The 26,168-nt window shown below is 43.3% G+C and overlaps 1 protein-coding gene and 1 long non-coding RNA gene across 11 annotated transcripts in view; one reads left to right on the top strand and one right to left on the bottom strand.

Annotated features, from left to right (window-relative positions):
* Positions 1 to 18,727, top strand: part of LOC135109177 (protein tramtrack, beta isoform-like) — a 198,878-nt gene extending 180,151 nt beyond the window's left edge. For 6 of the 10 annotated variants that reach the window (XM_064020327.1, XM_064020328.1, XM_064020320.1 and 3 more), the window contains 3 exons: positions 7,733 to 8,577; positions 9,962 to 10,120; positions 10,597 to 18,727. In XM_064020327.1, the coding sequence (XP_063876397.1) occupies positions 7,741 to 8,577; positions 9,962 to 10,120; positions 10,597 to 12,492 (2,892 nt within the window). In that variant the 5' untranslated portion in view covers positions 7,733 to 7,740 and the 3' untranslated portion in view covers positions 12,493 to 18,727. Of the gene's footprint in view, positions 1 to 1,662; positions 2,209 to 6,620; positions 7,044 to 7,732; positions 8,578 to 9,961; positions 10,121 to 10,596 lie in introns of those variants that run through there. The other 4 variants (XM_064020325.1, XM_064020323.1, XM_064020324.1 and 1 more) reach the window with 4 other exon arrangements.
* LOC135109181 (uncharacterized) overlaps positions 1 to 22,810 on the bottom strand; it is a 59,745-nt gene extending 36,935 nt beyond the window's left edge. The window contains exons 1-2 of the long non-coding RNA XR_010272605.1: positions 22,325 to 22,810; positions 7,206 to 7,370 (exon numbers count right to left, since the gene is read on the bottom strand). This is a non-coding gene — a long non-coding RNA (uncharacterized LOC135109181). The remainder of the gene's footprint in view (positions 1 to 7,205; positions 7,371 to 22,324) is intronic.
* Between the last annotated feature and the right edge of the window lie 3,358 nt (positions 22,811 to 26,168).

The raw sequence follows: 26,168 nt of genomic DNA, 5'->3' as shown, positions 1-26,168 counted from the left end.
CGAATGAGAGGGAGGGAGAGGAGTGCCAGGGAAGAGAGGGCCGATGGTAGATACAGAGGGCGAGGAAAGAGTTCATGGTAATGGTGGAGAGAGAGAGAGGGAGGGGCGATGCTAGAGGGTAAAAAAGGGGAAGGGAGAGATCCATTGGTCACCCGCGGCCTCCACGTTTGCGCCTATTAGGAAATCGTGTGTCGTGCAAAGCCTCACTCGCCCAGTCAAGCTACAAGTGTACTCGCGCCACGTTACTACACCCTTTGTTACCAGGCACGGCTTTTTGTGTTAGCAGGAATGTACGAGTGGCTGGCTGCGGGGAGTGACGGAGTGCGGAATGACCTAGTTAGTGGCGGGGACGAGTCCGTGGCGTGACACCTGGTGACACTCAACAGGCAGCAGCACCAGCAACAGCAGCAGACTCCCCGCCCGCCTGACACCACTCTGCTGCTGCTTGGTGGTGGTGATGGTGGTTGTAGAGGGCGGCGCTGAGGGGTGGGGGGCGGGAGGAGTAGGCTGCGAGTCAAGTGGGGACAAAGGAGAGAGTGAGAGAGCGACCCAGGCCGGTGAGGGCGGAGGGGGAGGGGGAAGGAGGGAGAGGAAAGGTTCTCAGGCCGCTAGCACCACCACCACCACCACCGTCCCCACCGTCACGCCTGGGGAGCTGCGGCTCATACGCCAATCATCCTGGTGGGTACACTCTGCCCCTAGCCACCCTCGGGTCAGGTCAGCCGGGCAGGGGGCAGGGCACGGCGGGCAGACTGATTGGGGGAAGGGAAGGCAGCGGGAGGGCCATCGCCGAGCTGTAGTACAGTTTTACAGTCGTTGCCGTCCTCGTCTTTGTTGCCGCGTCGCGTGGCTGTCGGGGGCGCTGGGCAGGATAGGTTTTGGGTGTTGAGGCAGGCGGGCAGGAAGCAAGGCAGGCAGGCAGGCATGCAGGCAAGGAGTGGCGGTGGTGGTGTTTGGGGTAGGACAGTCCTCCTTGAGCCAGTGGTGTCACGGCCCCGTAACCTCAGCACCCGCCGCCCCCACGCAGGGCCAGGCCGGGTGGGGAGTAGGTGACCGAAGCATTGCAGAAGACAGACGAAGGGAGCTGGGAGAGCGTGGCGGCGGTGGCCTGGGGGGTAGGCCGGCGTGGTTGCAAGATGTTGCGACGGAGCCACCACAGCGGCGGCGGCGGACCAAGACTGCCTGCCTGCGCCCCCTCCCTCCTCCCTCACTCTCTTTCTACCCCGCGCTCTCTTTACACCCTACTCTCTCGCCTGCTCTCCCTCCCATAGCTATCTTTGTGCGCCGTACTTGTTAGCGGGGCTACCCGCCGACACTCTCCCCCGCTTCTTGGTCCTAAGGCCCGGCGCGGCGCTCGTCAGCCCTGCTGTTGAGTTTGTCCTTGGTGGGTCCCCGTAGGTAGTATGGGGCGGGCCTGGCATGGCATAGCCACCGGCATAGATAAGTCTCAACTCAGCCCAGCCCTGTCCCTTCCCTCCTATCCCTTCTGCCCTAAGCAGTATCTCCTTAGAAAGGCTCGTCGTCTTCTTGTCCCCTCGCGTGCCCCCCTCTCGCCTCCACCCCAATGAGTGCCATCTCTTTCCCTCCACTGTACTGTGGCCGGGGCCAAAGTGCAGTGTGGACCTGTGATACGGCGCGAGTGTTGCATGAGTGAGTGTGTGCGTGGGTGCGTGCATGTGGGGGAGCGGGGTAGTGTCCCCGCACAGCCGCGCGTGGCGGGCCTACAGCGTACGGGCGGCGGTGTAGCGCTCGTACGGGGGAGAGGGCAGTGTGAGGTGCGCCGCTCAGCCGCTTAGAGGTGCGGCCCCTCGTCCCCGCGTGCCGCCCGCCTCAGCTGGTACCGCCCGCGCTCCCGCCCGCTTCCCTTCCTCGTTAGTGGCTCTCTGTCCTTCTGCCTACTGTCCAACGTCGGCCTGCACCCTGTGCATCACAGGGCGTTGTTTCACGTACTTTCCTTGCCTTACTGGCTTGTTGAGCGAGGGTTGCAGGCCTCCAGGACCACGACCCTTACTCATGTCGGTCCTCTCCCTACGCTACGTGGACTGTCACGAGTGCGAGTGACGAAACAGTGTACTATACAATAAAGAGTCGTGCAGAAAACTGTGATACCGGTGACGAGGATTATATTTGCCGTGGTGTGCAGCGTGACAAAGAAGTAACTAATGTGTTGGTGGTGTTGCGGTGGGCGACACGGGATCCCAACCCCACGTGAGGAACTCTGTGTGTATGTATGTATGTGTGTGTGTGTGTGTCTGTGTGTGTGTGTGTGTGTGTGTGTGTGTGTGTGGTGAGTGAGCGAGCGTGCGCACGCGTGTGTGAGTGGAGTGGAGTGGAGTGATATGTTGTGGTGTGTGGCGTGCGTGGTGGCAGGAGAGGGAGGACAGGGGTTAGAGCTATGTGTTGAGGCAGCATGTGTGGGTGGCGGCGGCGGGGAATGGTGGGTGGGGTGGCTGCTGGGCCCAGATAGGGGAGCCATACCCGCCCTCACCACCACCCTTCTTACACACCGTAGCAACACTACACCACTACTCTCCCCTTCAGTCTCCCCTCACTGTCCCTCAGCCACCACTGCCCTGCCAGTCAGTACTTTGGGTGACCTTAGAAAACATCATTACATAAGACCATTCAGTTCTTTTCATTAGCATAAAGCAACGGCATCACCACCTGCCCGACATCACTCCCTCGCCAGGCTTCTTTGTTTTCAAGTTGACTCGTGGGAGGGAAGTGTGTACATTATATATATATTTTTTTTTAACCCTAGTGAGGACGGGTTACTGTGTGTGTGTGTGTGTGTGTGTGTGTGTGTGTGTGTGTGTGTGTGTGTGTGTGTGTGTGTGTGTGTGTACTTTGGTGTAACAAGTAAAGAACTCAATGTCTCGTAAAATTAGGAAAGAGCCTGACGTGTTCAGCGGTGTTGTCTCGTCAGGAGGAGTTGGAGGGCTCGGGCGCGTCTCCCTGCCGGAGATACGCCAGTCTTTATCGCGGTGGGTGTTTTGGGGGTGTCCGCATTCCGTGAATAAACAACTGGAGTGAAGCTGGGATGAGTCACGAGCTGCTGCCACCAGCCTGCCAGGTGGACTGTAATGAGATCCACCATCACATCCACCACACTACCACACCTCACGAACACCACCACTCTACTGAAAGGACCACCACCATACTTCACGACCACCATCACTCCACTAAAAACTTCATCCCTTTGACGAAGACTTGTTAATACTTAATACATGTAACCTACCCAGCTCTTTCACCGATATGATCCACAACTGCCATTCTAGACATCTCTTGGGGAATCCAGTCCTGTGTGATAAGACTTGTTAATACCACTGAAATGTCATTTACACAAGTGCTTCAGCTACAATCCACTGCTGCTAATCTAGATGTCTCAGGAAATCGTCATGTGTGCTATTAAAAGAACATTAAGTTATCGAATCAACATTATATCCACCGAAGGACACCGACAGGACACAAAGAGACAAGGGATAGGAGAGGGATAGAATTAAGCTCTTATTACTACTGAAGGCGACGGCGAAGGGTATATCCTGGGGCGATGCTTCAAGAACGCTCCCTTTCCCTAGCCTTGACATACAGAGGGGGTGTTGCGAGGCTTAAAAGTCCTAATACGCCGGCGCCTCCATGCAGACTGGACATGATCTGTACTTTCCCGCCTTAAGCGTCACTCACTGGCAGCCTGAATATTGATGAGGGCCGCGGGAAATACCTGTTTGGAGGAGTACATACAATCTATTACATGCGACGCTCTTAGCATGATCTGATACAGGGCTACCGCGCGCCGTGTGTGTGTGTGTGTGTGTGTGTGTGTGTGTGTGTGTGTGTGTGTGTGTGTACCCTGCTAAGCCACGGGTCATGGAGCACGCCGCCAAGTTGCAGCAAGGTAGCCACGGCCCGCCAAGCAGTGTTACAACTCCCTACTGTAACTCTTGTCACTCCCCGCCACACCCACGCAGCACCTCACCGTCATCACCACTATCGCCGCCACCATTACCAGGCAACACTTCACTGGTACCTTAGCAACTTTGCATTACCATTACTAACTGGGTCCTGCATCACCACTAAAAGACTACTTACTTATTTTCATCATCATCACCACCATTACCAGTAACACACCACTAGTACCATACCATCATTTCATCACCATTACTGAGGCTGTCCTTTATCACCACTAAAAAGGCGACTCTCTCCCTCATCACTATCACCACCATCAATAAATTTACCTTTCAACACCACTAAAACCTCATCACCAGAGCAAAGCGGTCCTTCACCATCACTGATATTCTCACCACTGCTATCACTAACAGTACCACCATCACCACCACAGCAAAAGAACTCATCACCAACTCCTCACCACCACTGATATTCTCACTGCTACCACCACTAAAAGTAACACTATCACTACCACCACCACAAAGCGATACTCTATCACCACCACCACCACCACCACCACCACCACCACCACGATAAGGCAACCTCTATCACCATCAGTAAAATTAGCACTCCACCATCACCACCAAGAGGAATCCCTTTCATCACCAGCAGTATAAAACCAACCTTCACATCACCATTACCATCAAAACCAACCAACCATTTATCACCGCAGCCACCACGACAAGATTCCCCCACCACTACCACCACCACCACGATCCTCACCACTACAATCAGCAACAAGTTACACCACTCACACAGCACCCTAACAACAGTACCCATCACTAGGACCTATTTCTGTCCTCATCCCGGAGACGACCTTACCATCACCACCACTAACATCAACACCAACCACCTCTACCATTACCGCATGACCTCAATCACCATCTCGGCAACACCATTAAATGTTTACCAGCACCATCACTTCGAACACCCCAGCAACAGGCCCCCATCACCTCTGCAACTAAGGGGATGATTAGTATTACAGCCAAGGGACCTGTCATCGTTAGTATTGCACAGTTTGCTCTCAAGGAAGGCAACGCTAGGCCTACCACACTAATAGGCACAGAGTGAAGCTGAGTGCCGCACTAAATTCTTATCATCGCCGAGTTACGCAATGTTGTAGCCAAGGATAATTTGTGATCATGTACTTGAGTGGATGAATTTTTTTTTATTTATTTATTTTTTTATCTAGTTTATTCATATTTGTAGTTGAGGTGAACGAGTAAAAGTTTATCTACGTTATTTCTATGGTTGGACGAGTTATTTTTTTTTATTTATCCATGAATGTATGAATTTAGTTGATTGGGAGAAATTTTATTATTTTTATATATATTTACTTTTGCGTTACAAATAAGGGATTTTTAAAATTCTATTTAAGATGGAATGGATTTTTCTGAATGAGTTTTTTTTTCCTATACAGTTTAGTTTGGCTATGTCTGCATATTTTTTTTCTGGATGAATGTAGGATTTATTTATTTATATATATATAATTTTTTTTTACTTTTACATTTTAAGAACGAATGTGGAGTGTGGGATTTTCTTTCTTTTTATTTTTTTTCCAACTTAATCCATGACTGACCGAAACTTACTGAACGAATGCCGGTTTTTGCGAGCTTATCCATGAGAGAACGAACGTATCTGAACGAATACTATATAGTTTCCTACTGTAAGAACTGGTTGCGTGTATAAGGAAAACCAGGACAGAGAATTCAGGAAGGAAATAGCTAGGGCGTAGAAAATGGGAGGTGAAGGTGTTACTGGTATGCGTTTGCTGGGCTGGAAGTGAAGGGTGGTGAGGAAACAGAACATGGGAGGAGAGTCTAAGAAAGAGAGAGAGAGAGAGAGAGAGAGAGAGAGAGAGAGAGAGAGAGAGAGAGAGAGAGAGAGAGAGAGAGAGAGAGAGAGAGAGAGAGAGAGAGAGAGAGGAGCAAGAGAAACTATCCACGTAGCACACAACGAGGTAAGATAGTGTTACAGACAAGATTTCAGAGTATAAGCGAATAATTTAGAGAGAACACGCTGATGAGAACAGAATATGAACATGAGAGGAGGAGCAAGAAATTATATCCATCTAGAACGCAAGGAGGTGGTAAGGTGGTGTTACTGACAAGAATTCCAGAGTAGAAGCGAAGAGTTTACAAACAGAACAGGCTGATGAGAATAGAATAGGAAGATGGGGTGTAAGTGGCGTGTGTTTTCAGAAATAAGTGGAGAGATGAGGCGAGGGTCAGGCCGTGGGCGCAGGAAATAGCAGCGCAGGACACGGGGGGTGGAGCGATGGCTGGCGAGGAGACGGAGGGAAGAAGGGAGGAGCAAGAAGTGAACCACCTTATACGAAAACAAATTATAATCGTGCATCGTAAGGAAAAGTGTCGTACATATTATAGCGTTCGCAATTTGATTTTTTTTTTTTCGCCCTTCTTTTTAATGGAGAGTAAGGTTATATTTTCTTTAGCTGTTGGTGTGTGTGTGTGTGTGTGTGTGTGTGTGTGTGTGTGTGTGTGTGTGTGTGTGTGTGTGTGTGTGTGTGTGTGTGTGTCCACCACCATCACGAACGAGGCAGTGATGATAAAGATGATGTGACGGTAAATCAGACTTGACACCAGCACGCAAGAAATTAATCTTAAAACACGACAGCAACACCACCCATTTTAAAAGTGATTCTCAATTTTCAGGTTAATTTATACATCATACCAAACAGAAACATCCACCTTTTTACAAAGCAACAGTAACAAAATATACAGATATATACTAAAAAGATAAAAACAAGACCGCAACTGAGAAAGGAAAACAAATATAACAAAAACAAGTTGAGATCGCAAGGAGTACCAAGCTATGGGAAGCAAAGACACTGTGGCCGCTCCAAGTTTAGTGGAAATGACACACGCGTCCTTAACTGAGTAAAGCGAGTGAGTGCGACGAGTGACAGCGGCGGTATAGGTGGGAGTGAAGAGGGCCTGAGTGGCGGTGGTGGGTGTTGTGAGTCGAAAGTCGGCCCCGCAACGCCTCCCCCCTCAACTGGCCCTCATGAGTTCTGTCGGCGGGGAATGGCGGCGCCCACAGGAGCATGTGCCGTGAGGACCCGCTGCCACATCCTGGTGAGGCACTGCACACACACACACACACACACACACACACACACAGACCTGACCAGTCCCACTATACAAACACTACATCACAGAAAAAGCAAGACTCCCGCACCGGATGTGTTGGTTCTCTACACACACACTACAGTAGTTTTAAAGTTACCAATCACCTACCGTGTCAGGAGTGCTGCGTGGGAGTCTCTTGCTTATCACTTGTTTTTCCTCGTCTTGATAGTTTACATTCTCCTTCCTCTCCAATTCTTGCTTCATCCATGTGCGGCATGTAGATACTGTGCGATACTGTGCCGCAAATCTCAAGTCATTTCTTTTTTCTATTTCCTGTATGAATTATAATACATCCATTACACACCGTTGTACTCTCATTTTAATACGATTCTCCTTCCTATATGCCCATCACTATTTCCCTCTATAATCACAGCCAGTGGCAGACTTACAGCTTCATGTTATGAATAATTTATGGATTTGATGACACTTTTGGTGACTTGACTTTTTCTTTATAATGTTAAAAGATGTTTTTTTCAGACAATTTTGCATACAGTATTTTCTGGATCTGAATTTGTTGTTGATGCTGGATTATCAAGAAATTTATTATTTCACTGAACTATTGTAGTATTTGTTAATTTACACTAAACTTTTAACAACATGTTGGGTGAGTTAATAATGTGTGCCATTCATTTCAGCACTCCTGATGATGGGAAGTGACCAGTACTGCCTCAAGTGGAACAATCACTGGGCCAACCTGATTCGAGTCTTCAACTCCCTGCTCCAGTCAGAGACCTTCGTGGATGTGACACTGGCATGTGAGGGCCGCCACTTGAAGGCTCACCGACTGGTGCTGTCTGCCTGCTCCCCGTACTTCAAAGAGTTGCTTGTAGCCCATCCAGACAAGCATCCCATCGTGATACTCAAGGATGTTCGCTACTCAGAACTGCGGACACTTGTTGAGTTTATCTACAATGGAGAGGTGTCGGTGGAGCAGAATGACCTTGCAGCCTTGCTCTGCACTGCCAGGGAGCTGCAGATCAAGGGTTTGGCCGACAACCGGCTCCCAGGGGCACCGTCTCCACAGTGCACAGGGAGGGACATTGGGGATGGAGGGAAGTACACCCTCACCCCTACAAGCACCACTGGTCTGCCCACGACCACCACAAGTTCCAGCTCTCCACCCTTGGAGGCCACTAACATAAAAAGTGGCAGCCCCCGACGGAAAGTTGGATCTGAAGACAGGCCACCGCCACCACTGGCAGCCCTGCATCCGGGCATGCCGCCTTCCAGTTACTGTTCCTCGCACCTTTCAGCCTACCACTCTCACCCAACTTCCAGAGAAGCTTCCCCAGTCCACAAGAGGCGAAGAGTGTCAGTGGAGGGCTGTGAGGACGATGGGGAAGCTAGTGAAGGAAACAAGCAGGCACAAAATGACCCACCAAATGGCCATTTCCCTCAGCAGCAAGACACTAATGACAGGCAGTACACTCTGGCATCCAGCTCTTCAGGAATCAGGATTACAGACCCAACCAGAAGAGAGGTAGGTTGTGAAAGGCATAAGAATGTGTTTAAAAAATGTAACCTGTGGTTCATCCCCATCAACACTAGTTATCATATCCATTTCAGTCTTCATAATTCAAGTTCCTGAAGGTGAGGTTAGGCAAAAAGAATTCACTATCCTGCCTGCCTCCTTAATAATGGGGACTCAAGTGTGGTGTTGGTTCATTACTGTTGCTTTTGTTAGGGATTCTACTGCATTATGGGTGGAAGCAGGTGGCAATGAACTGAGATTAATCACATGAACTACAGTCAGCTGCCTTTAAGTTCTCATGATGTTCTGGCAGTCATGTCTTTAAGTTCCAAGAATGGCTGGTTTTCTTTCAATGTAGTACACAAGAGTGTAGAGAATGACACCACTAGGATGCTCACCTGACCTCACTGAGCCATGGGCCTCACTGGAGGTGTCCTGGTTCAAGGCAGCAGCTGCTTGGAATACACCTGATGCACTGAGTTAGACCTGCCTAATCAGCCATTAAATTTTGGTTCCTGACAAACCTTACCATTATACAATTTCAATAATTATCAATGTATTTTTTTGTTTGAGGATCATGGCATGGTATAACTATATGCAAGTTGGTAGTTTAATTAGATTTAAATAACATGGGGAAAAAAATTACTCATCAAATACAGTTTCAATGAGACTAAAAAGCAATAACCATTTATTACAGTCTATTAAAATGAGTTAGATGAATATTACTGATTTAGTTGGGATGACTGTGCATTATAAATTTACATTTTTCATTTAATTTGGAGAAATTATGTAAATGAAAATCAGATCTGTTACTTGAATCTTTGATGCTGTTAATCCCTGAAGTGGGCAGCCAAGACATGAAGAGTTTATTACACATTCACTGTTGTGCCCTTAATCCTCTCATCTCTCACCTCCCCCCCACCATGCCAGCACTATCCTGCCATTTTTATGACCTTTATTTTCACACTAACAACATCTAGTCTGTCTCCCTTCCCACCATTCCCTTCACACCACTGAAGGTGTACCATTTTTATCATTTATCCTACTAGGCAATTCAGTCTTTCACCTTTACTAACTGATATATCAGTTTCCATATACTCTCATTGTTTCCACTGTCCTTCTAACCACAGGCACTTCTTAAATAACATCTTCACTGCCTTAATCCTCAGCCTCAAACCTTCATTTTATAAGTGATGTAAGTACCAAAGAAAAAAATTAACTCAATGATGTGATGATGATCATAGATGGTGTGTGTTTTACTTCTGTGAAGGATGTTCAGTTGTTTCACTTATGGACTGGGCTCACTCTTACACATTTGCTACACCCAATCTTCAGATTGGTAGCCATTCAAATGAGATGCTTTCATTCCACTAACCACACATGTTTGATGCAGGACAACAACAACACACCCCCCACCTGGGACACAGACAAAGCTTCGCCGTCCATAGCCAAGATCTCCGTAGGTGTGGCAGTAACGACCACAAGCACTTCCACCAGCAGCCCTGGGGAGCCCCGGGGCTGTGATGACGATGATGATGACAGGGCACATGTGGTGAGTCTCACTCAGAATTACTTAGTACCATTGTAACCTGATTATTATCAGGAATAATAATGTAATTATTTGCAAGTGCTTTCACATCTTTAGAAACCCTGACAGTGCTATGACAAATGCAGCTTATTGCTTGACATGTCTTTTGTCTATAGAATGACATTCATCAGTATTTACAAATGTCTTGTTTGCTAATACAAGAGCACTTAATTTTGGCTTCTGGCAGTATAATAGTGACATAATACCCACGGGATCAAGGACATACATATTCTTTATATCTTTAGATTGCACCCATCCTGTGATTACCTCTGTATTAGTGATGTTTTTTTTATATCACTGTTATACCACAATATCTAAAGCATGAATGATTGGTGTGCAGCAGGATGACTTTAATATTCATCTGTTCCAAAAGGTGATATTTTGTAAGATATTCTAAGTATAAAAAATATATATAATACAATCCATTTTCCTGTTTGCAGACCATCCAATCACCAGAGGTGATCCTTGAGGAAGGAGAGACAGGTGTAGTGTCCTCTGGACCACCATCCACGGTGCCCTCACCTTCCCTGGCTGGCAGTTCCCTTGGCAACTCATCCATAACTGCTACTGCCTTGGGAGGTCCCCTGACTCCAAGTGGTCCCCTGCCCCCTCAAATGGCCCTTCTTCATCAGGCTCTGGCTTTAGGTTATCACCCTTTTCAACATTACTTTCCTCCTGGTCTCCTAGAACAACAACAGCAACAGCAGCAGCAGCATCCTGGAGTGTCTCCACCTAAAGAAATAATTCATTTCCTAGATATGATGAAGGCGCTCCCTCCAAGTGCACGACTACCACTAGCAGCTCTAGGAGGCCCAGCAGGTGTGGGAGGAACCTCTAGTCTTAGTCTAGGACTGCCAGTGGTCACAGGAACAACATCCACTTCTACAGCAACTGCCAGCACCAGCAGAGAAAAGAATGTTGGAAATAGCATCACGTGTCACATCTGTGCTATGATCCTTCCCTCAGCACACCACCTGGAGGAACACATCAGAATCCATGAGGAGGAAAAACCATACAAGTGTGACCAGTGTGGGCAGCGCTATAAGTACCAGTCAGCGTTTCAACGGCACCAGGAACAGAATCACACTGCTAAGCTGCCCGGTGACAAGCCTTTCCGTTGCAGTGTGTGTGGCCAGTGCTTCAAGTATCATAAAAGCTTCACCAAACACAGGTCTAACCATGATGCCCTCGACCGTATCATGAAGGCTGAATCAGAAGAAGGAAGGTTGATGCACAGGGGATTACATGAGTCTTATCTCCATAAGGTCCTAATTAGTGATTCCTCAAAGAGTGAATCTGAGACATCAGTAACCTTGAAGGAAGAAAGCATGGAGACTCAGCAGCAGGAGGAGGGAGCAGAGAGGCCGTCCACATCTAACCCCACATCATTCAATGCTGCCCTTCTGCACCCTGTTAACCCAGAAAATGGCGTGAAGAATTACGAAGAGAGAGATGAGGAAGAAGAGGAAATAGAACCAGAAGGTGAGGAAGAGGATGGAGAGTTTGAGGAAGAGAACAAAGGAAAGTTTGTTTACTGTGTAAAGTGCAAGTTGACATTCCGAGATGTGGGCAGCTTCGAGGGGCACTGCCGAGGGTCGACGGAATGCTCGCTGGACACCCTTCGAGAAGTAAATGTGAGTGAGGGACCAGGCCTGTCACGGCCTCCAAGTGTGGCTTCCTCACCCAGAGCATCTCCACGCCTCTCTCCCACCAGTATCTCGGGACCACCTCGCTCTCCACTCCCAGCTTCCACCCCTCTAGCCATGCCCTCCCCTCCTGCTACCACTACCCCTGTAGGTGGCCTTCCTCCGTCCTCAAGTGTTGCCATGAGCACTGCCACAGCCAGTACCACCAGTGTCACCCCTGGAACCAGCACTCCTCCGGGCCAGAACACTTTGTTCAAGCTGGAACCAAGAGGGGCCATCATGCTCCCCCACGCCCCCCTTCCTTCTGCCCCTGACCCAAGAGGGGATGAGGAGCGACCCTTCAAGTGCCAGTTTTGTCAGAAGGGTTTCAAGGGCAGGGAAAACCTCAAGCTTCATATCCGCACCCACACTGGAGAAAAACCTTACAACTGTGGTGTTTGTGGCAAAGCTTTTGGTGGCCGCTCTGACATGAATCGACATCTGCGCATCCACACTGGGGAGAAGCCATACCCATGTAAGGTGTGTGGGAAGAAGTTTGCCCGAGCAGATTATCTTTCTAAGCACATCACCACACACCTTGGGGTCCCCTTTGCCAAGCCAGTGCATAGTTTGCAACAGAGTCTTCAAAATTTAGAAAATATGCAAAATCTACAAAACCTACATAAGTTACAAAATATGTCTAATGAATAATACCAAAATTGTCCCCAAATATTTAAGAAGATAAATTTTTATATATATATTTACATTCTTATAACAAATTAGTTGATACTATACGCACTGAAAGTGCCACGTCTGCTTCAAAAGCAGTAAAATCAAAGGTTTTGAACCAGTGACAGTAACTGTGTTACATGCCTAGTTTGTAAATTTAGGTATTGATATTGTTGTCATATTTCTTATTCTCAAAAGAGGTTAAAATTTAAGAGTAGTTGGCAGGTGTTACAGGAGGTGAGCAAGCCAGGGGGCACCTCAGCAGCGTTGAGTATCCTTGTGATCTAGTCACTGCCCAGTGATGCACGCAGAGCTCCACACCGCCTGCTGTGCTCACCAACAATAATACTTCAAGCCCAGTTACCACATTTTAGTTGTACTTCTCGGTATCCTATTGAGTACGACTGATCTTCTTGAGGTGGCACTGTGCTTCCCCCTCTACAAAACTTTTTATAGCCCAACCAATGAGGTGGGCCAGAGGCTTGAGCCTATAGTACAAGGTAGGTTAGTGTGGGCGTGGGTTGTATCCACTGCCCCCTGGCCCTGCTCCTCCCCATCACCTGGCCCACTGCACCATCTGTGTCACCTGGCCACTTCCTGGTGCAACAAGACTGCCAAATTCACCTCATGCCTACCTGCAGAGTCCCTACTCCATTCCCTCTTTTCCTTGTTCTCCCCTTGAAACCAAGAGCAGTGGCAGGGGCATAGGGCCTTGAAATTTACCCCCAAGGTCAATCTGGAGACCTGAGTTGCTCGCCATGGTCAGTGTTAGGCAATAGCTAAGTGCAGAGCCACTTGTGTATAACTATGTACTGGACTGTTTTTGCTGTGGAGGTTCTTAGCCTTCTGGATTGTCATTGTGGTCTGGTGTTGCGGATATGCTTGGCCCTGCCATCTGCCCCAGGGGATCATGATGGTGCTAGCATTGCATGCTCTTAACTGTCCACCACATAAAAGCCAGGGTTGTTCTGCCTGAAAACATCTCATATGAGGGGCACAGCTGAGAGTTGTGGTGATGGCAACCCAGGAGTGGGTGGGCTGCCCCCTGCTGGTCCTCTGAGGGGCCGTGGTGGGTGGAGGGCTGGGCTGGTGTTTCTGTTAAAGTCTGGCTTATGACACGCTGGCTGGACTCTAAACTACTGCTCGTGATACTGTCGAGAACATACCGTAGAGCATTTGTACACCGAGTGGAAAGTTGACCAAGTCAACTAAAAATGAAAGCAGAGCTTGTTTATGGCATAAGTGACTGTTGAATTTTATTTGTACCATACCACAGATGTGTCCCTAGCGTTACTGATAGAAATTAGGAGTACTGTAGGTGAGCCTAGCTCGTTAAACTGTAGTATTTAGTCCTCCACCTGTCTGTCTGTCTGTCTGTCTACCTGTCTGTGTCAGTCTGTCTCTCCTGTGTGCATCACCTGTGACCGTAGAGGAGGCACGCGAGTCACATCCCACACACCTCTCATCCTTCTGCTCAGCTTCCTCATTCCTCCCTTTCTCCTTTGTTTGTGACCAACTTCCTTGTCTTTCAGTTACAATACTATGTCAGGATTGACTAGGCTACATTTTCAGCCAAACCTTATTAAAGTCCAGCCACAGTATGTATATTTCATGATTTATGAGTAAAAGTCGTATTTATGCATGAGTCAGTGGTAATTGTAAGAAAAAAAGGTCTGATGTATCCTGTAAATATGGATCACAAAGGCTTTGTGGACATCCCAGGTTGAGTATGTTAATGTTTGGCTGAGAATGCAACCCTTGAGAGAGTGCAAGTTTTAGTGATGTAAGGCCAGCTAAGCTGCGACTGAGGACGGCATGTTAGGAGGAGCTACACCACATGCACACCTTGTTGGTCTGTGATATTGTGAGAAGCTTGTCGGGGTCACCTGCTCCAGGCAGTGGCCACCTGCCTCTCTTGTCCAGAAGGAAAATTGTGTTAGGCTGAGAATTCTTTAGAATTCGTATGTTAATGACTGTCTGTTACCAAAATGAGTCATGTGATGACAGAGGTTGATTGTTCTTTGTAGCATTTGAAATGCTAAAAGCGCTTTTTCCAGTTACTGGATGATAGTTATTTGTTTACATGACATGAGTGGCACTTCAGTTTTGTAGAATGTGGCACCACAAATCTTCAAGCACCCTGTTAATAGCAGTAACAAAGCCCAGTGTAGCACCCCTTTTTCTTTATTATTACTACAATTATTATTATAATTATTTTCTTTTATGTTATATTAAACCCCTGTTGATTTTACGTGAAGAGCCGAGCTGATGTATTACGTTTGCCTGTAGTGGTAAGCTGGTGATAAGTCAAGTGCCTTGTGACTTGTGATAAATTGTGGATGGAGGGGCAAACTGCCCTCTCATTTGAAAATAATAGCCAAGTTCCTGAACACATAGGGATCAATTGATGTAATAGTTTCCTGGTTTAAGCTTCCTATATCCTGTTTTACTTAAAGGTTTCCATGAATTGTTGAGCTCTATGCTTCAAGATGTCATGCTTATGTGAGGTACTATATCTGATTGTTTTTAAAAATTTATCCCATAAAATTCTGGTGCACTGGGTGCTTGGTGTATTGGTTGTGCCACATTCAGAATGGCAATATAGAGATGTTAGCGTGGAGCTGGGCACCCCACAGCCTGGCAACACCGCATGAGCCCACTGGCTGAGGATGTAGTAGTTGCCCAGCAAGAAACTGTGTGTTGAACAGCACAAATTTAGCCAGTAAAGACAAGGCTAAGGTCCTCTTTCATAGTGTCATTGACTGAGTCCACAACCATACTTGATGAAAGTGTAACAATATTCTGCATGTAATACAACTTCAACATCAAAACTTTTGTTATCTGAACTGTGTGTGCAAAGTTACAAAAAAAAAATTAAATTCCTTGTCTCCTACATGGATCATCTGGTTGACATTAAAACATGGCAAACAAGACTTATCATGGATGATTTAGTATTTCCAACACTGCAAAATATATGGATACAGGGTAGCCATTTGGCTCAGCTGCATACTAAGGCTTTGAGGAATTGTTTTAGTGTGACTTTGACACAAGATATCCTGGACGAGCCAGAGCAAACCCTCCACAGTGACAGGAGGCTCATGTGGGTGTCCCAGGGCTGTCCCACCACCTAGGACCTGGGATATCAGTAGGACCAATTCCATGACTTGTTTCTCTGGAGGATACCTATATGGTTTTAAATAATTTTACTACAGTTTAAAAGTCTATTGCCAGCATCATTGAAAAAAAATGTATTTGTAACCTAGGTAGTGTGTGATAATGTTCCTACAGATGCCCCACTTGTCCCTATAATGGTGTACAAATTAACCTGCAGGTATGCCCTTTGTACCTGCGGGTCACAAGCTCAAACCCATGCATTTCACCTTCCTTTTCTGTATTCATGTGGATCATTGATACAGGTTGCAGTCAGATGGCTCTGTTGTGGCCACTGGGCATGATTTGCATGCATCTTGCAGTTGCTGCTCCTGTCTTTTTATCATAGATTTCAGTGACTGACAGCTTCCCGGGACACCTGTGTGAGGCTCCAAATTAGATTATAAAAAAAAAAAAAAAAATCCAGCAAACCACGAGGACACAACAGTGCCTCCACCATGTGTTCAGCTCCAGCATGTGTCCGCTGTGACCCTCCTGACCCGGCACCAGGCGGCACTGACCTGACTTACAGTGGGCATTTGCGGGATCCGTTATTGTTCTTAAATGCTGCTTCACATTTCTCAACTCTTTTAATTTAAATTGGAAATCACCGTCTTCAGCTTGAATGCTGTTCAGTGAAATAGTGGTAACCAGCTGGTAGGTACTAATGATCATGCAGGGCATTTTGATCTCATACACTAATGTTAAAATTATAGTATACTACTACACTGAAAAAAAAAAAAAATTACAGAATATCAAATACTATACCATAGAACTCTTTCATGACAAAGAAGGTGATCCAAGAGATCTCAGCATCAGTTCCAATTTAAGTGCTTTAACCTGGTAATGTGTCCAGGGGGGTCACAGTGGCCAGCAGACTTGTACAATAGATAGTAACAACCAAGGAAGTGACTCAATTAACTCCACCATACTGTGCTCTGTCCAAAAATATTTAGTCATTTATTAAATGAGGCTACAATAGTGCATTTCTTCATTACACTGAAGATTTATATAGTGTCTGTTGTGCATATGTAACTGAGAATGAGTATATGTGTATGTGTAATATGTATATGAAATTGTTGTAATTATTGAAAGTTATCTCATTGTGTGTATATATTACTGGATATGTGTGCATGTTTTTAAGCATATATGTATATTTACATGCACACAACTCATTTCCATTCAGACATACATGCATAAATGTCAGCAGGATGTGTGTAGGTTAGTGTTTCGTCCATCTGTACCTCCTCATATTCACATCACATAATGCTGCAGGATACTTGTACTTATGGTGGGCAGAACATTGAGTCACCTCCACCTGCACTCCCCCTCCCTCCCTCCCTAATAGTTGTAGCTGCGTGTCTAGTGTTACTATGAGGCCGTGTGTGTGTGGGCCACCTGGTGGCTCCCATCAGTGTGCTCACAACAATGTGTCAACTCTTCTCATGTTGCTTCAGTGACCTTGTATTCAGTTTATATTTTTATTTTTTTTACCAATTTTTGTAAGCACCAATTCAGATATTTGATTCTCAGATTTTGTAGCAACATACATTTTTATATATTTTTTTTAGTGTACATGTAGGCTGGTGAAACTATTTGGAAGTTAAGTGTCTGGTAGGACAGCAACTATATTTATAGCCAAGTCAGTGTTGAATAAATTTGCTTTCAGCTAAGAGTCGATTCACAGCTCCTTTAATTTTCAGGTGTCTTGGATTTTCATAAACTTAATCGTCATGTAGTATGAAGTGCCAGTGTTGTAAGACTTCATCTTTGCTGCAAGCCAATGGAAAAGACCCTGGGCTACTAAAAATCTGCCATATTCTGAATACTAGTGCAAATGATATGATTTGTGGAGGTCCTATGTGCAGGTTTCAAGATGGCACTGATTCAACTTCTCTAGCAAGTACCCCATAGGTCCATGTAATATATGGTGTTTAGTATGTTATTTATTCAACTTTTGTAAAGTGGTATGATAAATTTGTGTTGTTGCTAGACCTGCCGCTGCTCATGAGCCGTATCAGGTGCAGATAAAGGCTGTGTTCCAGGTGGTGGCAGGCTGCACTGTGCACTCTGGGCAAGATCATCATGGATCATGTTTGGTAAATTCAAAACTTTGTAAGTTGCTTTGCTAAATTCATCCCAGAGTACATAGGTGTCAGTCTTTATCACAGTTAATGGAGTGTTATGGTTGCTACCAGACTCTTAATTATTTATTGCCAATGATATTGGCACTGATTGTATGTTGCTTCGAAAAAGACAAATTGTAACAAACACTCTGTTGTATGTGAACACAGACACCAGACTTTACCTCACTATTATCCCTGCAATGGAGGCCAGTTCATACCTAACTAATTGGACCGACTGCAGTATTTTAGTTCATTTGTCTTAGTTTCAAAAAAAGGTTTTGATGGAAAGATAGTATTGTAAGTTTGAGTACTGAAATTTACTGAATTTAAGTCATTAATAGAATCCGAATTGTGAAAGTTATATTTAACTTAATAATTGGCATTGTATCTTGTTATAATATGTCTACTATTTAAGACCTTACCCACTATTTAAATTTAGTTTTTGGGACCCGACAAACTCTAGTAACATGCTTCTAGTTCCTAATGATGGCTGGGCTGATGTGTACACCACTACCAACAAACTACGTAGTGAGAACATGTTGTTATGGGATTCATCCGAAGATTTTGTAATTTTAATTATTTTTGTAATTTGATAATGTACTTAGACTGCAGCTCCATTTTAGGCCAAAAGCCTCCCCCTCCCCCTCATACAATACTGTGACCTGATACACCACCACAAAGACTTGATGTATGCTGATCTGAATTCCATGAGTATTGTGTCAGTATAGTTTTGTTCTCTACAGGATCACTTCAGTTTTGTAGCCAGTAATTTGTGAGGGTGTAGGCTGACTTGTTAACTACAACCATCATGGCAATTCTACTGTTCATCGTCAGGTCGCCAACAACAAAGGATGTTCCTACTTGGTACACTTTAGTGTGACTAAAAAGTGCCTCTTCTCCATACTTTTCAAGTATTAATAAAGGCATCTTGTACACCTAAATAAGGGTCTTTTCCTACCTTTATTCTAAGAAAGTCTGGTCTAATGCAGTGTTCTCATGATGAACGAGTTAGCAAAGAAAATGCAGGTAATGGAGGAAGATGTATGAAATTAATAAGAATGATATCAAACCAGCACAGAACACCAAAATAGGATTAAAGTTTTGTCTTAGCTCTCATTAGTACAGAAAAAAAGTATACTCTCTTAAGTATGGTAATAATTACCGGAAGGATCAATGCTTTCTTCAGCACTGCACAACTAGACCTTTTCTTTAGTATACATAATGAGAGTACTAGGTTCTTCAGCTTACTACACCATGCTTCTATAAGGCCCTTTCATAATAGGCTATAATGATTCAACAGAGACCAAAGTTAAGGAAATGTTTCACCTACTAACAGTAGCTTATAGTTAATGTGATTAGACACCCATCTCGTGTGGTGGGTGAGAGGTTCATATCCAAGCCACCTCCAAGTCTAGATCTAGATCTACAAGTCTTTTCTGATGGAACATTTCCAGCTATGTACTGAATATTATATGGGTTTGTTTAAGACTTGTCTTATTAAAGTTCTACTCTATTAAGCAAACTTAGTTATTTTATTTATTTATTTTTTTGGCAAAAATACCTGGAACTAGATGTGAAACATTCTGCAGCTATAGGGTTCAGTTCAAACAGTGGTTTTATATTAACTTCCAGGACAATGTTTCAGTATTTCAATACATGTCACTGAAAGATAGAAGCATCAATCTGGGAAAAACATGTCTCCTTTATGCTGAGCTACAAACAGAACTGGTAAGCAGCATGAGCCATTAGAGTTCTTTGGAATCCCTGGCACTGGAAGCATACATGTAGCAAGCCTTTCATAATACTGATAGCAGACTCATAACCAGTCCATTGCTATAACAGGCAGGAAAACCTGGCCATCAAGTCAGCCTTTATGTACCAGTAATGGTCCAACGCCACACATGAATGATGAAAACGAGGTCACACTATAATTAATCAAGATTTTCAATCTTTAAGTAAACAGTGAGTACTATGAATATAATGCTGGCACTTGAAATCAAACATCTCCAGAAGGACACTAAATGCCAAAGTAGTATATAACTCTCAGATAAACCACAATATTCCTGTGAAGGCTTTATACAAAATACTTTAGACAAAATACTTTAGAGCTGCCAAGTAAGCTCATATATCTGGCAACTTGATGAATGTACAAGTATCACTATGTGGTTGTTAAGAACACTTAGCTGACATTACAACAGAAACATTGATATCTATTCCAACTAACACAAAAATGTGATTCCACATACCACCATAACGTATTGCAAGAAATACTCGACTAAGGAGCAGATTAAAGCTTCCATTGATCTACACAAGGCATAGAGGCCAGTGAAAGAAAGAATAAGAATTAGAGGTGTTACAAGATCTGTAGAGGAGTGGTGAGAAAATTTTGAAAAGATAATGAGGTGGCGACACAAATATAAGTAGATGCCACTTGTCACCAATTCCTCCTCAGTTTGTCATGTATGGAAATTTACAGTTATCTCCCACATACCCAGTATTTAACATCACTCTGTGTAGCAACAATAAAGCCATTTTTCAGTGAATAAAATGAAGTCGGGTTCCATCTCATCACTGCTGCACAGTAGCGTACAGTACAGAGCTATGTCCAGCATCTACGAGTAATGCTTCCAGTGCAATAAAAGATAATTCCAATCACAGTAAAGATAACATTATTATTCAATTTCCCATAGTTGTACTGACAAGTCACCAAAAAAAAAAAATAAAAATAAAAATATGCATCATTTTCTTTTATTTAGGCAACACAGACACACACAACATTCACAATCTTAGCCCTGCTGACCCTCAATGGAAAAGGACAGCCCTACAGACCACTGCACTACACCCCAGGAGTCCAGACACAAAACAACTGGCCACACATATCCACATCTTTTTCATGAACTCTTGAATTGTTATCCATAGGTCCTGAGGTTAATGGAGTAGTTTTCCATTTTCAGAAGACTACAGTGTGGACAGTACAGTGATAACTTTTGCCAGTAATTATACAATTATTTCTTATCAACTGCAGGCCCTCCAGTCATGGGGTTCACTCAGTACATCATTACTTGTATTTACATGAATTTACGGCCAACAACTACCACACTGAAGTGTTAATCTTTGCGGAGTGGGGTATTGATTAGCATGGAGACCCTGCCATCCTACACAATCCCTACCACCTACACATGACCCGGACTGCAACCTGACCTCTGACGCCCTTATCATCTGCCTCAACCCACTCTCACCCCTGGCAGCCATCTGACAACACATGCAGGATGTGAGGCCGCAACTCCTGGCAGCGTCTTGCTGTCTGCCCAGGCTCAAGTGTACCCCCAGGCTCTACGGTTTCTCTCCCAGCAATTTGCATTACCTGGACAGCCCAATCCTCAATCAGCTCAGTCCTGCCTGCAGGATTGAGCTTTGCCTGGGAGGCACCACACTACACCAAGCTGACACAATTTCTTTCAATTGCAATGTATAACACTTCCACTTGTCACTGCAAGTGGCTCACAGTTGATACTCTAATAAACTATTATTATTATTATTATTATAATTATTATTATTATTATTATTATTATTATTATTATTATTAAATACTGTCACTGACTTGTTCCCATACAGTACCAATCGCCCCAAGTGTGCATGGCAAAACACTTTGTTTGCAATCACCATCATCTGGAGACTAAAATCTGCACTGGGTTAATGCAGTGACTGAGGTTCAGTCAAGCAGTGTTGGTATATCAATGGCAAGCTAAAAAAAAAATAAAAATCTTGTGCCACTCAAAAGATAAAATGGAATATGTGATGCATTGTCTCAAGTCAAAGGAAGCACCAGTGGCTTTGTTAGGTATATCACTCAGGGCTGTGGCCTTAAATATCTTATTTCTTTGTATTTTTGCCCTTTTCTCCTGAAAGAGAAGCTTATACCAACACAATAATGAAATAATATAACAGGAAAACTTGAGTTGCAAAAGTTACATGTAAACTTAACTTAGATATCAGTTTTTCCCATAGCTAAAAAAAAAAAAAAAAAAAAAAAATGGCTGGAAGACATAAAATTTAGTCACTACAGTTCCCTCATACACAAGCATACATACTGCACTTGCAATTAGTAAAAAAGAAAAAAAAAATCCTGATTCATAATTCAGTGGTCCATCACTTGTACTTTTCACGCAGCGGACAAGACACCTGTTTGCTATTCGCCCCTACAAGTGAATAATGCAGGCTAACTTCTTGAACTGCCTGACGTTACACACAAGCATCTACTTACATGTAAAAGTGCTTAATGAAGAGGAGCATCTGGTTATAAAGATGATATTCACTGTCAGCATACATATACAATAATGTGAGGTCGTTGAATAAGATACACGTGATAAGACGCCTCTGTGCCCGACCAAAGCCAAACAATACAGCTCAACACACACAAGCCGAAACATGCATGTGGATTGTGATTCTGCTAGAGTTATTACCTGTTCACACAATACTAAAGAAACCTGTGCACCAATAAACAAACAAAATGCCAAAATAGATGTGAAAACACACACCTTTGCGTTATTTCCAAGGCGTCCATGGCTGGCGTTCTCTTATGGCTCGGGTGGTGAGTGGTTCGAACAACTGTCCGACTCTGTAATCGAAGCGCAGACGGTTGCCACGCCTTGTTGTCCCCTGCTGACCTTCATTGTTTCCCGTAAAATAAAGCTTATGTCGAGATAGTCCATGGCTTATTTCGCGTTGATCACAGTACCACAGTAACATAACGCTGCGGTGAGGGTGTGAGGCGAAAATAATCATGTCCATCCGTAGCTTTGAAGGCGATAGATCTCAAATCGGCAGATTCAGCAAGATGGCGCGGTGTGCTTCGCTGCCATGGATATAAGGAATATAATATGGACATAGATACATTCAGCCTCGATGGTTACTTCTTGAACTGATCACATACTGAGATTTATGTAGACTCACGTAACTAATTATATCCGTGACTAACATTAGATCTTAAAGTTATTAATGTTAATGCATATATTTTAACTTTGCTGGAGGTTAACTATAAACGAAGCTATTGTGCATAATGTGTGTGAAAAGTAATACACATTGTTTTAAGAAGAATATTTTGACCGATGAAATGTAACGCTGGATGAAAGTTAATGTAAAAGTAATGAATGAATGAATAAATAAATTAATAGATAAATAAATAGATAAATAGATAAATAAATAAATAAATAAAATGAATGTATATAAATAAATAAATGAATAAATAATGGATAAATAAATTATAAACAAACATAAATAAAATAAGCAAATGAACAAATAAATCAATCAAACTAACATGTACGACAAAATTGACTAAATATGGAGATAATAATAATACAAAAAAAAAAAAAAAAACTAAATCCTGTAAAAATACACCTAAACTAAGTTCACCCCCCCCTTCTCTCTCTCTCTCTCTCTCTCTCTCTCTCTCTCTCTCTCTCTCTCTCTCTCTCTCTCTCTCTCTCTCTCTCTCTCTCTCTCTCTCGTCCAACAGTCTCGCCAGCACCAGCCCCTCTCAGCCTCCCAGTCACTCACCACTCTGAGCCACTTCTGCTACAGAAGAAAAGAAAACATTGAAATCTTGGTCACTCCTTTTTCCCAGTCATGTGTGTGTGTGTGTGTGTGTGTGTGTGTGTGTGTGTGTGTATTTTTTTTTTTTTTGTATTTGAGTTTTTCTAGACCACAGGGTATAAACTTTTTGTGTTTTCTTATTACTTATCTTTCCGCGAAGGTGACCTTGGAGTGTGGAGCTCAAGAAAAGGAGAGAAAAATAGATAGGTAAAAAAAAAAAAAGAATGCGGACTCTATTCATGGTCTTGTTTTCGATTAATATTTGTTGGTGTATGTCATTAAAATATTCTTCGGTTACGTTACATTCAAAGACCACATTCTCAAACATTTAGAAGTCTCATCTCGAATACTTTTAATAAGATCTGATGAAAATTATTGGGGTTCTTATTTAATTTTAGCAAAGATCCAGTATCGGTAAAGGAACAAATATCCATGAATACCTGACTAAATTAACTTCGGCTTTTCAAAATAGTCCCACTGAGAAAGCAGAGCGTTTCGAGATAAAGACCTTGAGTGTAAACATAAGAGCTGATGTTACCGTGTTGCAAGACTGAAATGTGTGATCTGTATAATATCTTCTTCACATTAATTTCAATACCTGAAATTTTAAATGGTGAAAAAGACTGTGATATATATATATATATATATATATATATATATATATATATATATATATATATATATATATATATATATATATATATATATATATATATATATATATATATAATGTACATCACGGTTACATTAAATTCAGACTGCAAGTTTAGACCTAATGGAGGACAAAAACTAAGGATATGGAGTTCGATCCTCAGTCTAATACGCAATTATGAACAAGAACCCAGTCACAGTCACACAAATAAATATATAAATAAATAAAAATAAATAGAAAATAAAAATAAATAACTGAGTAAATAAATAAATAAATAATAAAGTTTAAATAAATAAACAAATATATAAAAACAAAAAAAAAAGGAAATTATAAGTGAAAAAATACATAAATAAATGAATGAATAAATAAATAAATAAATAAAAATAAATAAACAAGTAAACAAATAAACAAACAAATAAAATACATAAATACAGGTGAATAAAGAAAAGAACGTGGTAATTTCTATTTTATGCTTCTTTTTTCACCTGGTGTCTGAGTGTGAAAATAAACTAAACTTACAAGAAAATTAGGGAAAAAAAGTGGACATCCTAAAAAAAAAAAAAAAAAAAGCACCAGGAACTCTTGGATTCGTTTTATAAGAACTCTGTAGCGAAACACTGGCGTCTGTGTCACTTTGGTCGAGGGTCACTGCGTGATGGTCAGGCGGCCGTGACGGTACAAGAAAAGAGAGAGAGAGAGAGAGAGAGAGAGAGAGAGAGAGAGAGAGAGAGAGAGAGAGAGAGAGAGAGAGAGAGAGAGAGAGAGAGAGAGAGAGAGAAAACGCGGGAAAACCTCTCCAAAAGCGTCCAGAATAAAAAAAAAAAGGATAGAAAATGCAAGTGGGGAATGAGAAAGGGTTAAACCTGTTGGTCGGAATAACTAAGCCTTTATATGGCAAACTAGGAAACGGTTTAATAATTTCCTAGTCTTGTCTTCGGGAGTGGCGCCATCTCATAAAAATGTTTTGAAAGGCCAACCGAAGAGATTACTCGTGTTCTTGTGGTGTTTTTCCTCATTAACGAAGCAAAATCCTTGTTAGATCACCATTAAGCACACTTGAAAATTATAACTTCCCCTATTGCCTGTTAAAAGTTGCCGAAACACCTATTGCCTGTTGAAAGTGACTGAGATAAGACGCAGAAGTGTTTCAGAATAAGAACCACTGTATGAGCTCCATCTGAGTGGAGTCGTATAATTCTCCGCCTTGACTGAAGGAAAACGTAGCATCTTATCGAGCTACAAACCTATTGGCTAATACTTAATTAGCTACATTGCAACACTGTTAAATTTATTCCAGATGTAACTTCGGGGAGAATGTTTTCCTGTACACTGATTCTAATGGTCTCAAGTCACGTTCACATGATCACTATTTTTAAAGTGTTCCCAGTCCCAGTGTGTTTCCTTTCTAACCATTTCACTGCGATATGCAACAATTCATCGCACTAGAGGCAATGAAATTTTTATGAGCATCACACACACACACAAAAAAAAAGGAATAAAAGCGGAATTAAAAGAATAAGTTTCGCAATGCCTAGCCAGCATAATGCAAGGTGGCTGTAAATCAAAAAGAAATGTCTCATTCCTAAGTAATTAAGGAAAAACATGCCAAATAGAAGGGAAAGTTAAATCACAGCGTATTTTCTTAATTCAAAGTATTCACCAATGATTTATGCATTAGTCAAGTGAATTAACAATATAAAAAGATGAAAGGACGGGGAGTAAAATCAAGAATACAATACTAGGAAGGTTGTTTTATAATGCCTAGAAGAGCAACGTGTCCTTGGATGGGTCTACGTTCAGTTTTTCCTCTGATCATGTGGGGAAGTAAAAACTTTCATTTGAAAAAACCAACATTCGAAGGTGAATGATCGGCTACAAAACGGGAAATAACGTGAATCATGATACCTAGAATTCTAAATGTACGCCTGCTACTTCATTTTTGCATAAAAGTTCGTGTTTCAATCCTCTTCTGATTTTTATGATATATATTCTCTCTCTCTCTCTCTCTCTCTCTCTCTCTCTCTCTCTCTCTCTCTCTCTCTCTCTCTCTCTCTCTCACGTAAACAAAAAATATGGTTCATGTAACAAAGATTTTATCCAACTTTTTTTCAGACCTTTTTTGTGAATCCCGCCGCTGG

This window comes from Scylla paramamosain, chromosome 18 (genome assembly GCF_035594125.1).
Source record: "Scylla paramamosain isolate STU-SP2022 chromosome 18, ASM3559412v1, whole genome shotgun sequence".
NCBI lineage: Eukaryota > Metazoa > Arthropoda > Malacostraca > Decapoda > Portunidae > Scylla > Scylla paramamosain.
Note: the sequence above shows the minus strand (reverse complement) of the source record. Positions and strands in the feature narration are given on the sequence as shown.